Genomic DNA, 13147 nt, shown 5'->3' with positions numbered 1-13147 from the left:
ACAATGACAATTTTAAACTCCAAATTACTTACTTCCCAATTTTAATGAATTGTTTAATACATCTGCTATGCAGTTTGTTAACGGATCTGTTTGATCCAAATTACCTTTTCCTTCATAAATCAACAGAGTTCCAGAAGTAGACACTTACCAAGTGGGGCTTTGAGAAATTTGCGTTCAATTCCTTGCTGTATCTGAAGCAATGCCAATGCCAAATAATGTACAGTATTATTCATAGGCTGTGGAGTACTCGTATTAGTTGAAGTAGTACTTCGAGATTCAAGTTTTAATCCTATCAATCTAAAATAAAGTTTAAAGTTGGTAAATAACTTAAAATCATGTATTTATTGTATCTGCTATTTATTTACTGTGTTTATTGCCAAGTTCAACAAAAATAATCCTGATAGGTTATAATATAAAATCAATATAAAAACATAAAGACCAGGAAAAGCACAAATAACTATAAAACAGTAAGCATGATAGTGATTATTCATTCCCCAGAGGCCCTGTGGAACACCTGCCTTTAACCGTTTCTAGGCCCTCAACAATGAGAGTGCCAAACTAATTGCAAGGAGAACCATAATTCTACACTATGGGACAGCAACAAAGAAATACTGCCTGCAACCTCTGCCCCCCTTCACCTCATCTATATGGCAAGACCCAGTGAATAAGAATGATCAGGATAAGAATTCATGAATTTGCATTCTGCTGAGTATAATTTATAACATTGCAATACTTTATTAAGAAGCATTTACACATAAATCAACTTCAAAAATCTTGTTTGAACAGAATACAACTGTGAAATTCATTTATCACATTTATAAACTACCCATTTCATAGAGACTCTGATGAATTAATAGGCATAAAACCTTTAAAGCCATATTTATATTCTAAAAGCAGGGAACAAAGCAGTACCAATGTGCTTTGCACAATTCATCAAAAGTGACACCAGAATTCTCTGGTTCAGATGATGTTTATAAAGTAATTAAAAGTAACTACTTAAAACTACATTCCCTTTCTCAAAAGGGAAAATTCTGAAAACGTATAACCTTGTGATGTCTAATATGCCATCAAATGCAATACTTTGCTATGTACAAATCTCAGTAATATCAAGATTATAGCACAAGCATTTTAATGCTGTTAAAAATTAATAATTTCTCTTTAATTATGAAAGTTTCAGAAAATTGTTTAGTCTTATGTCTCTACAGATAATTGTATAGCTTAGTTAACAAATTAATTATAATGACCACTGACCAACATATGGACAGATTTAACCATAATTTCAATTGGACACTGTGAGCATCCTAGACCAAGCTAAATCCAAAAACTGCCACGGAATTCTTAGAAGCTTGGCACTTAAGAGAAATCAGCCATGAACATCATTTACACACTATTCATAAGAGACAATAAAAAAGCTAAAAAGGAAACACAAAGACTAGAACACCTTCTTGCCAGCAATCAGTACCCAGATAAGCAAGGAATAACACCAGGATTAACACCAGACAATCAAGCTGAAAACAATACTCAAATCAAGGAACCACCAACTCAGACAAACAAGCAGTAAACAATGACCTAATCAAAGAACTACTAAGAAGAAAACAATACTCCATCCACCAAGTCTGAAACAATAAGCAACTGTATATAGAGAGCAAACCTAACTCCCTTTTAGCACTGAACAGGTTACCTAGTTGGGTAACAAAATGTTTGCAAAAAAACATAGAAGTTCAGAATGCATCAAGGACTCATTAGCATGCTTCACACAATCATTACTAGGGTTATGTTAAATGTTTGCCCATATATACAAAAATCATACTTGTAAATAAAGATCCACCCCTTCACCGTATTTACTGTATTCGAAATGTGATTAGTGAATGACATAGCATCATGTCATTATCAGCTACAAAAGCTATCTTATATTAAGTCAGATCACTGGCCAGTATCTTAATGTTTGGTGATTTTGCTCTCCAGTATTTAAGACAAGAATCTTATCTGGAATTTCCAATGATTTAACTTCAGAATGTCTGCAAAAAATATTTGTAGTATGCTATTGAACTATAGCTTTTTTGTTTTTAAGCAAATCAAAGAAAGGAGAAATAGCGGCAGGCAAGATAATTTCTCCTAAAAATAGTCAAGCTTAAATGGTGTGTGTGTGTGTGTGTGTGTGTGTGTGTGTGTGTGCGCGCGCGTGTTTCTCAATGTCTTTTAAGTTTAGATGCGGGTTCACTTTTATTATCAAAAGCAGAATTTGTTCTTTTTTTAAAAAAATGGTAAATGGAAGGCTACCCTTTTCCTCCTTTCCCTCAGACCTCTTACCATATACAAAAATCATTTATACAATCTTGGCTTACTGAATTCTCTGTCCTCTTCTATCCAGTGGTGCCTTTGCACATCTCTTTTAATTCCTTTTTGATGTTGCTTATTAAGAATTGCAGTTTCATAAAATGTATATACTAAGCTTGATATTGTACAAAAATTGACAAATCACTATTGTGCAATTTAACAAAATACTTTTTCCCAATGTGTTTTAGTCTTTCTCTATTATGTGCACAAACTCTATTTTAAAAAATCCAAAGAGAATACTGACTGATTGTCAATATTTTCTAAGATTGCAAGATTATATCCTTTAATGAAAAGGGTGGTTAGAGATGAAATGCAATTTATCCATTCAAATATTAATTAAAAAATAAAATATCTAGACAACAGCTATTACCTGTCTTTTGCAAGAATTCTTATTTGATTATCTATTTCCATCTCTTCCACATTTTCATTAACAGATTTTATTACACCATTTTCTTTATTTTCTTCATTTAGTAGTTCATACTGCCCATTTTCTAAGGCTGCTCTCCAACTGCATCTGTCCATTACCTGTAAGTATAATTATATTTACTCAGGTATCTGTCATACAGAAAAACCTTATTTTAAATTGCATTTGCATTTTCAAGCAAATAAAAGTAGTGCTTTGAAAGAGTTCAGCAATTTGATAAGATACCATTCTTCGTAAAAATTAAGGAGTCAAATACCTTAATGGAGCCCAATGTTCCTTGGAAAATTCTATCTTCAATGTCTAAGAGAAAGTCTCTAAGCCTTAATTCAAGTTGCTTTTCTGCAGAGTTCTGGACTATATCATAGCCATTTTGTATTTTTCCACGTCCAAACTGTGGCTTGGCTTCATTCTGTGTTTTTTCTGTAACATTAAGAGATTATATAGAATGCCTTCATACTCGACCATAAATCTTTTAATATTACTGTGAAAAAATCATTTAATTATTCTGTATTAATAATATTGTAACAATATTTTGCAATAACAACGCTGCTGTATCCCACTGAAATACACTGTTCACTGAATTGAGTAAAGTGCCCACACTTTCTTCACAGCAACAAAGAACTGGCTCTTTAAGAGACCGTTTGAAGGTTGAGAGTCACAACTTAAGATGGTTTTTGATATCTGTTATTTTTATATTATTACTGTTACATTTCTGTTCAGATGGATATTTTATAAGATTTTAGTTGGATAGTATCTATCTAGAGCTCTTGGCCCTAGTGAAATATAAACAAAATCTAATATATAGCAAAATCTTTGTAAAGTATAGAATGTTTTATATAGTCCTGGTAAGATTTTTTTATATTTGGTTAAAGGAAGAGATTGCAAAATTCATGAACCATACTGACAGTATTAACAAACTATGATTCATTTAAACTCAAATTATCTCAATTGTATGAATAAGAAGAAATTCGACATGATATAAACTAAATAACCAGAAAGCCTTCAAACATAAACATCTAGGAAGTTTACCTGAAATATAGAATTTTTCAATAGGAAAACTACTAAATTGTTCACATATTCTGGATTTTTCCTGTAAAAGAACTTCCTTCAAGGCACTTTCCCTATATCCTCGGGAATTGAGTGCTTCTAGGAGTTGGTCAAACTGTCCCTGAGAACTGTAAAAGCACCACCTATTTGGCTTTTGTATTGGTTGTGATACATTTACAATAGCACTAGTATCCAAATCTTGGCACATATTGGAGGTAGGTTCTGTTGTCAAAGACTCTCCAGTTTTAATGACTATCTGAGATTTTTCTGAAATATGAGCCTGTACATTATTATGAAATGAAGATGGCCGAGGCAACAGCATGTCTTCTGTAAGACCAGAATAGTCTTCTTCCACAAATAGTCCTGGAACAGATGAAAAAAGCCAATAGCGTCGATATAAGCGGTCACGGCCCAAAGGAGAAATATTGGTGCAGACTGTAGCTTTATGAATCTTTTCTATGAGTTCCTTTTCTTTATTTTGTTGCTCCTGTTTTAAAGCTGCCTCCTCTTCTGCAGTGAGCAGTTCACACTTATCATCAGTAGTCCCCTCTTGTCTTGTAAAATCTTTAAAGCCATTCTGTCCTCCTTGCCCTAGAAACAGTTGACAACAAAAGTTACAGATATGAGCACAGGACAGGCAGCTTAATTAAAAATCATTTGTATTTTTTTACAGATTATAAAAAAGCAAACATTTCCTGCAAAATATCCAACTTAAATTCTAAATTTATAATATTCCTTTTAGTATAGTGCTGATTGTTTGAATGAGGCAGAGAAAGTATAGAGAATGGTACTGACATTCTCTCCAATCCTTTGATTACAACTCAGTTCTGGGTTACATGACAAAGAAAGAAAGAACGATGGAGTTAGACTGGAGAAATCAATAACATACTGAGAAGCCCATTGGCTTCTCCCATGAAGCCACACTGGGGAAACTTCTATTTCTCTGGAGCTCCGGGCTGGAGCCAGCCCATTTTCAAACCAGGTATTTTTTCTGCCAGCTCTTCACTAAATAAAATGTCATCCCATTCCATTTGTTTTCAGATACTTATTCTGCAGATGGACAAATTTATGTACAGAGCCATGGCAAATCTAGACAGCACACTAAAAAGCAGAGACATCACCCTGCCAACAAAAGTGCGTATAGCGAAGGCTATGGTCTTCCCAGTTGCAATGTATGGCTGTGAAAGTTGGACCATAAGAAAGGCTGAGCGCCAAAGAATTGAGGCCTTTGAACTGTGGTGCTGGAGAAGACTCCTGCGAGTCCCTTGGACTGCAAGGTGATCAAACCGGTCAGTCCTAGAGGAGATCACCCCTGACTGCTCTTTAGAAGGCCAGATCCTGAAACTAAAACTCAAATACTTTGGCCACCTAATGAGAAGGAAGGACTCACTGGAGAAGAGCCTAATGCTGGGAAAGGTTGAGGGCAATAGAAGAAGGGGACGACAGAGAATGAGGTGGCTGGATGGAGTCACTGAAGCAGTAGGCGTGAGCTTAAATGGACTCCAGAAGATGGTAGAGGATAGGAAGGCCTGGAGGAACATTGTCCATGGGGTCGCGATGGGTCGGACATGACTTCGCAAGTAACAACAACAACATGTACAGAGCCCTGAGGATCTTTATATAATTTATTTCCAATATTCTATTTCAGAACAACAAAAATTTGTTTTGGAGGCAGCTGGTAAAGGTATTTTATATGAGGAGTTTTTTCTGCAAAGTGGCTCTGAGCTAAGACTGATTAGTAGATTGATTGATTGATTGATTAAACTGACCATCTCCCTCACAGAGGAACTCTGGGCAGTGTACAAATAAAAAGTAAGTCCTTTTACAGGTAGTCCTCAATTTACTACTACAACTGGGACCAGAATTTTCATTGTGATCACAAGCTGAATCACATCCAATTTTACAATAATTTTTACAGCAGTCATTAATTGAATCACCATGGTTGTACACAAAGAATAACATACTTTCTTTTTAATTGAACTACCAATTGCAGTGAAATATACAACTTTACTTTTTTCCTAATATTGTATATTGTCTTGCCTTAGAAATCAATGCAATTATATGAGTCGTACAATTTCAGATGAAATAAATCAGATAATAATCAGAGGAAAGAAAAGTGATGACACAGTAGAAGCATAAAAGTATAAAAACAAGAATATAGTCTATTATATAAAATTATTCAACAGTATGCATATTTTACATAAAGTTTAAAACCACCAAACACCACAACACCATCAAAAAGTAATGAAACAAAGTGGTGAGTAGCTTTAAATATCAAAGTTGATCAACATAACTGATTCATATAAATAAACCAAGCTGACTTTAACTTGGTGGAAAAGGAAGCAATGCTGAAGTTCCAATTGTATTCTTTCATTCCAACCACAACCTTAGAAATTAAGTTTGAGTCAATATAAATTAAAGTTTAACAAATACCTTTTTTGTTATTTGGCGATGGGCTATCTTCTTCATCTGTCATGGCACCTACTTCTTGCTCCTTTGTTTCAACCCCCTTGCTGTCTGTACTTGTATCAAGCTCTTCTCGATCTTCATCACTGACACTGTAGACAGAAAAATGGACAGGTTCAAAGAAAGGTAAATATCATAAAACATTTGATTGTGCCATCTATGTGTGTATCACAAGACGAGAAAGGTGCGGCTATCCCCTAGGAATAGATTTCTAAGGAAAGGAAGTTTTGCAATGACTAAAGAATGAAATGTATTTGAATATTAGTAGCTCAGGTGGTAGTTGGGCTGTTGGTTTGAGCTCCGAGCTTGGCAATTTGGTTGCAAACGCTTCATCACCATTCAAGGAGTCATCGTCAGTGCGCTTTGAATTGTGCTCATCTGTCAGGACACTGGCCTTTCAAACGCTTTTTATGTGAAATCATTACCCTTCACAAGTGATCGGATGTCTCAGTAATGACAGCCAGTCAATCAAACAATCCGAAACCAGACTATGACTGAGAAGCACCCAAACAACACGAATGCTAATTTGCATCACATGGAGGGTACTTAACACCAAAGACTGCAGCCCAGCAACAGCCATCCAAACAGCCCGAAATCAGACCATGACTCAGAAATATCCGAACAAATAACATTCATACAGATTTGCATCACATAAAAAGGTATTTAAAGGCCAGTGTTCTGACAGGCAAGCACAATTTAAAGCACACTGACAATGTCTCATTGAATGGTGATGAAACATTTGCAACCAAATTGCAAAGCTCGGAGCTCAAACCAACAGCACAATGACTAAAGAATGTCCCACCTATAGTTTGATGATATACTAAAATAACTGTCATGGTGCATCTTTCTTTGAATAGATACAGTATGATTGAAGTAATTTGAAAAGGACTTGAAAGTAATTGGAAAGCTAAATTTATACTAATCCTATGTAGCTCAAGGATTCCCAAACCAGGCCTCAGGATCCCCTGGGGTGTATAAATACAAAGAAATTCCAGTTGGGGAAAGCATGAGAATGTAATGCTTTTAAAAAGAAAATTATAGTTTGTTGTAGAAAGTGGTAGAACATTGTCAATATTTCAGGCACACTTACAACAATTTGGGAATGATCAGGATTGTTGAGTTTTGACTTGCAATGGAGTAAGAATGTATAAGATTGTGTAAATAACAATAGTGAGCGTCAATACCAGTTCCTGTAAAACAACTTGCTTGCATCTGTTAAATTTATTTTTAATTTAATTATTACATTTATTTATAAATTTAACATGTGTATATTTTAATATCACCAGATGGCCACAATTAAGAAAATACAATCAATACTCTATTACATATGGCTTCACTGTCAATTGCCTATTCAAATGTGCCTATTCCACTCAATTCTTAACAAGAGTGCTGTGAGTTCATACTGTCTTGAATGACACATTTACAATAGAGTACAACAGAGTACTTGAAAGACAAGCCCAAGGAGTTCTGAAGTTCAGAAACTGAAATACATGGCATCCATTCTGCTGCAACCTTTTATCAGCCAAAGTACCAGAACCTTCTTAGGAACTGTTATTACATATAGCTAAGAAGGCATATAGTGCAGGAGCAACTTCTTTGAAACTTGCTGAAAGCAACTGTGATGGTACTAAGTAACAATAGCAAAAAAAAATTGTTAGAAATTTTACATTTTGGAAATTCAATGAAATGTCACAATGATCTCATATGTCAAGCAATGAAAGCTGAGTTTTTGTGATTTTAATGCAATTATAGTACCATAATTCGAACAAGATATATAAAGGGTATGAAGAACAAAATTATGCTTCACCAGTACTGCAACAAAGGTGAATTTATCTGTTAATTTCAGATAAATCTTCAGGCATTTCTATTCATAAATTAGTACACAATCCATGCAGTATTGTTGTTTGATTTAGCACTAGATATGTTTAAACGTAATTTGAATGAGAAAGCTAATATGAAAAATTTTCTGTTTTTTTGATTTTCTGGTTTACGCAAAGGTTGGAAAAACAGTAGTCTCTTTTTCTTCCATATACCTCGTAAAAATATTTTTAACATAAAAAATGAAACAAAGAAATTAGATGTTAAAATAATTTATGTTGTGCACATAGATATTTTAAACCTAGGATTTTCCAACTGATTAAGAAGAAAATATTCTTCACATTGTTTAATTATTTTTGTTATTTTAGGTTGAATGTCTTTATTAAATTTTGTTACAGGCAATGCTCGAGTTACGACCACAATTAAGCCCAAAATTTCTGTTGCTAAGTGAGACAGTTAAATGACTTTTTTGCTCCATTTTACAACCTTTCTTGCCACAGGTGTTAAGTGAATCACTGCTGTTGTTAAGTTAGTAACATGGTTAAGTGAATCCACCTTCCCCATGAACCTTGCTTGTCAGAAGATCTCAAAAGGTGATCACATGACCCCAGGACAATGCAACTGTCATAAATATGAACCCCAGTTGCCAAGCGTCCAAATGTTGGATCATGTGATTGTGGGGAATGCTGCAACAGTTGTAAGTGTGAAAAACAGTCCTAGTGTAAGTCACTTTTTTCAGTACTACTGAAAATTTGAACAGTCAGTAAATGAATGGCTGTAAGTCGAGGATTACCCGTATAAGAAAAAATAAAAATGGTGCCTATTTTTTTAAATAAAAAGGTCTACCAAGGTTTAAAATTTAGAGCTTTATTTTTTGTATGTTTTGTTAAAAGGGAAATTTATTTAAATAAGAAATGAGCAGGTATGACATTTTCTAAAAAAAATAAACAAGGGCCTGATGTGGAAAATCTGGGAACCACTGGTGTAGATTAAGAGAAGCATATCTAAGCATTCAGTTAAAGCATTAGCATAGTGGCATATGAACCTTAAGTAACAACGATACCTAATAGACAGTTCAATTGCAGGATTTTTCTCTACTTCTTTCAGTTTCTCGTGTTTCTCTTTCATCTTTTGTTCCAGCCCTTTCAATCTTTCTTCTTTTCTTCTGCGGATTCTGAAGTTACATAGCATAATTAATTTATTACTTAACATACCAATTTATTACTCAACATGCATTATTTTCAGTTATTTCATCTGAGCACATTTGCCTAGCGTGGAACATCAGAAATACCAATATACTCTGCATTCTTAAATGCATTTTGCACATGCTGAAATCGCTAGGAATATCACTACATAAACTAAATTTTATATTAAACATGTTGACTACGTTATTACAAACTGTCTGCAATAAAGGAAAGCAAACTAGCCTTAGCATTAAATGTTTTTCTAAACCAAACTATAAATTATTATAAAGATTATTATAATTACCGTAGGCTACCCTGTCAACGTTTTGCAGAAAAATTGCTTTCTAGAGTTACAATTTTGCTTTCTCTTGGTCATGTTTGAACTCACTTTGCTGCTGCAGCTCCTCTTTCTCTGCGATGCTGTTCTGCTTTTAATTCTCTGAATTCTTGTTTTGTTTGTCGTAATATATCAACAGAGTCTTCAATGAAGTCTCGAGTAGAAACAAGAGTTAGAAGTTTCCCACAAAGAGCATGAAGAATCCTCATTTTTTCCGCTGATAAATATATATGTAAAAAGATGTTTCATTGTCAGTTGGCCTCATTAAAAAATTAGGTTTCACATTTGAACATAGAAATATTTACCTCACCAAACCATATAGACAGTGTCTGTATACAAAAAAAGGAATGTATGGTACAGACGATTATTATATTTCATGGATTAGTCCTATCCAGACACATTATTAATAACTCCAATGTACTGTTTAAATTTATCTATCCATTCATGTATGTGTATAAATAAAATCCAAAAAAACTCATGCAACACACTAGACAGAAAACTGAAGGGACATTCAAAGGTACTTTTGGAAAAGGTGCCAAACTTTTAAACAAAATAAACACACCTCAAAATCCTACTAGGGACATCCAACTATTTATAGAGTATAAAATAATTCCTTTGATCAGACATTTAAGATTTTAAGTACTGGAACAACCTCCATAAAGTTAAAACCATAATCCTGAACAATAGTTATAAACATGCCAAATTCTTATAAAGCCACATATATGAGGGCAATTCGGAAATAAACCTCCGTTTGGTTATCAATGACAGACACTTTTATTTTATTTATTTTTTTATTTTAATTCCATTTATATCCCGCCCTTCTCCAAAGACTCAGGGCGGCTTACAAGCTTAGCAGTAGCCTTCATTCTATGTATATGCCTGCTTATTAGGGCTTTCACACACACCCCAAGCGGCATTATTACAAAGTCAGCTTAATTGTAGGTACAGAACTTTTATTCTACACATTAGAAAACTACAACATTACTTTTTGATATAATTTTTGATATAATCACCATTCAAATTGAGGCACTTGCCATAACGTCTTACTACGAGGTTTGAAATTCCTTAGTAGTAGTCGCTCAGAGCCAAATCTGGAGTGGGGGGTGATCCAAAACATCTGAAAGGAACTGCTTCAGAAGTTCTTGGGTGCGTCTAGTGGTGTGTGGGCAAGCATTATCGTGAACCAACACCACACCAGAAGTCAGCATGCCCGACGCTTGTGATGGATGGCTTGTCTAAGCCTAACGTTTCACAGTAGACGGCTGAATTGATGGTCGAACCACATTCCATAAACTTTACTAGTACTCCTTTGTCATCTTCACATTTGGCGGGATTTTCTATGGCAGCACTTCCGGTGTGGTGTTGGTTCACGATAACGCTCCCCACACACCACTAGATGCACCCAAGAACTTTTGAAGCAGTTCCGTTCAGATGTTTTTGATCAGATTTGGTGCCGAGCGACTACTAAGGAATTTCAAACCTTGTAAGATGTTATGACAAGTGCCTCAATTTGAATAGCAATTATGTCAAATAATAATAAAATTGGAAGGGACCTTTGAGGTCATCTAGTCCAACCCCCTGCTCAGGCAGGAAATCCTATACCATTTCAGACAAATGGCTGTCCAGTCTCTTCTTAAAAACTTCCAGTGTTGGAGCATTCACCAGTTCTGGAGGCAGGTTGTTCCACTGATTAATTGTTCTAACTGTCAGGAAATTTCTCCTTAGTTTTAGGTTGCTTCTCTCTTTGGTTAGTTTCCATCCGTTGCTTCTTGTCTTGCCTTCAGGTGCTTTGGAGAATAGCTTGACTCCCTCTTCTTTGTGGCAACCCCTGAGATATTGGAACACTGCTGTCATGTCCCCCGTCCTTCTCTTCATTAAACTAGACATACCCAATTCCAGCAACTGTTCCTTATGTTTTAACCTCCAGTCCCCTAATCATCTTTGTTGCTCTTCTCTGTACTCTTTCTAGAGTCTCGACATCTTTGTTACATCGTGGTGACCAAAACTGGATGCAGTATTCCAAGTGTGGTCTTACTAAGGCATTGCAAAGTGGTATTAATACTTCACGTGATCTTGATTCTCTCCCTCTGTTAATGTAGTGTAGCACTGTGTAGGCTTTTTGGCAGCTGCAGCACATTGCTGGCTCATATTTAAGTGATTGTCCACTAGGATTCCGAGATCCCTCTCACAGTTACTATTGAGTAAGGTACCACCTATACTATACCTATGGATTTGGTTTTTCTTGCCTAAATGTAGAACCTTACTTTTTTCACCATTCAATTTCATTTTGTTAAGATAGCGCCCAGTGTTCACGTCTGTCAAGATCCTCCTGTATCTTAAGCCTATCTTTTGGAGTGTTGGCTATTCCTGCCAGCTTGGTGTCTGCAAATTTGATGAGTTCCCCATCTATCCCCTCATCCAAATCATCGATGAAGAAGAGCACTGGTCCCAGAACAGAGCCCTAGGGTACCCCACTACACACTTCCCTCCATGTAAATGCAGTTCCATTGAGGACCACACGCTGAGTACGGCCGGTCAGCCAGCTACGAATCCATCTGGTGGTGATGCTGTCTAACCCACATTTTTCTATTTATCAAGTGGTAGGTTGTGGACTACTTTATCAAATGCCTTATTGAAGTCCAAGTAAATTACGGTATATTCACAGCATTCCTCTGGTCCACTAATATTGTCACCTGGTCAAAGAATGCAATAAGATTTGTTTGGCATGATCTGTTTTTGACAAACCCATGTTGGCTTTTTGTTTGCCTCTAGGTGTTCGCTGATTTGTTGCTTATCTTTTCCAGAATCTTCCCAGGTACTGAGGTCAGGCTGATAGGTCTGTAGTTTTCTGGATCCATTTCCCCCTTTTTGAAGATAGGAGCTACATCAGCTCTTTTCCATTCCTCTGGTAGTTCCCCAGTGCTCCAGGATCTTTGAAAAATATAGTTCAGTGGTTTTGAGATCACATCTGCCAGTTCCTTCAGAACCTTGGGGTGTAATCCGTCTGGTCCTGGTGATTAGAACTCATCTAGGGTGGACAGGTGCTCACTTACCATTTTCTTGCCTATCTTAACTTGTGTTTCTAATCTGTTTTTTTATGGTACTATTTTTGATAGGTTGGACTGTTCTATCCCTGTGTAAAGACAGATACAAAAAACGAGTTAAGTAGTTCTGCTTTCTTCCTGTTGCTTGTCCCCTTCTTGCCACTTTCTCCCACTAATGGACCAATCATTTCCTTAATTGTTTTCTTGTTTTTTACATGTTGAAAGAAGCTTTTTTCTTGTTAAGACTTTTGTTGCAAGCCTTGGTTCGTTTTGAGCCTTAGCTTTCCTCACTTCATCTTTGCAGGCTTGGGCTATTTGCTGATATTCTGCCCTAGTTATGTGCCCCTTTCCACTTTTTTACATTATATGTAATGTTGTAGTTTTCTAATGTGTATAATAAAAGTTATGTATCTGCGAATGTCTGTCATTGATAACCAAACCGAGGTTTATTTCCAAATTGCCCTCGTATTAATATTTGCTGTAAATTTCA

General features: G+C 35.6%; 1 protein-coding gene across 7 annotated transcripts in view; it reads right to left on the bottom strand.

The window, feature by feature from the left end:
• Positions 1-13147, bottom strand: part of BAZ1A (bromodomain adjacent to zinc finger domain 1A) — a 51940-nt gene that overhangs the window by 11802 nt on the left and 26991 nt on the right. For all 7 annotated transcript variants that reach the window (XM_083351934.1, XM_083351933.1, XM_083351937.1 and 4 more), the window contains 7 exons: positions 9665-9830; positions 9156-9266; positions 6242-6366; positions 3791-4399; positions 3018-3181; positions 2708-2862; positions 149-297 (listed from right to left, as the gene is read on the bottom strand). In XM_083351934.1, the coding sequence (XP_083208060.1) occupies positions 149-297; positions 2708-2862; positions 3018-3181; positions 3791-4399; positions 6242-6366; positions 9156-9266; positions 9665-9830 (1479 nt within the window). The remainder of the gene's footprint in view (positions 1-148; positions 298-2707; positions 2863-3017; positions 3182-3790; positions 4400-6241; positions 6367-9155; positions 9267-9664; positions 9831-13147) is intronic.

This window comes from Vipera ursinii (genome assembly GCF_947247035.1).
Source record: "Vipera ursinii genome assembly, chromosome: 1".
Classification (NCBI taxonomy): Eukaryota; Metazoa; Chordata; class Lepidosauria; order Squamata; family Viperidae; genus Vipera; species Vipera ursinii.
This window is presented reverse-complemented; position numbering and strand designations above follow the sequence as displayed.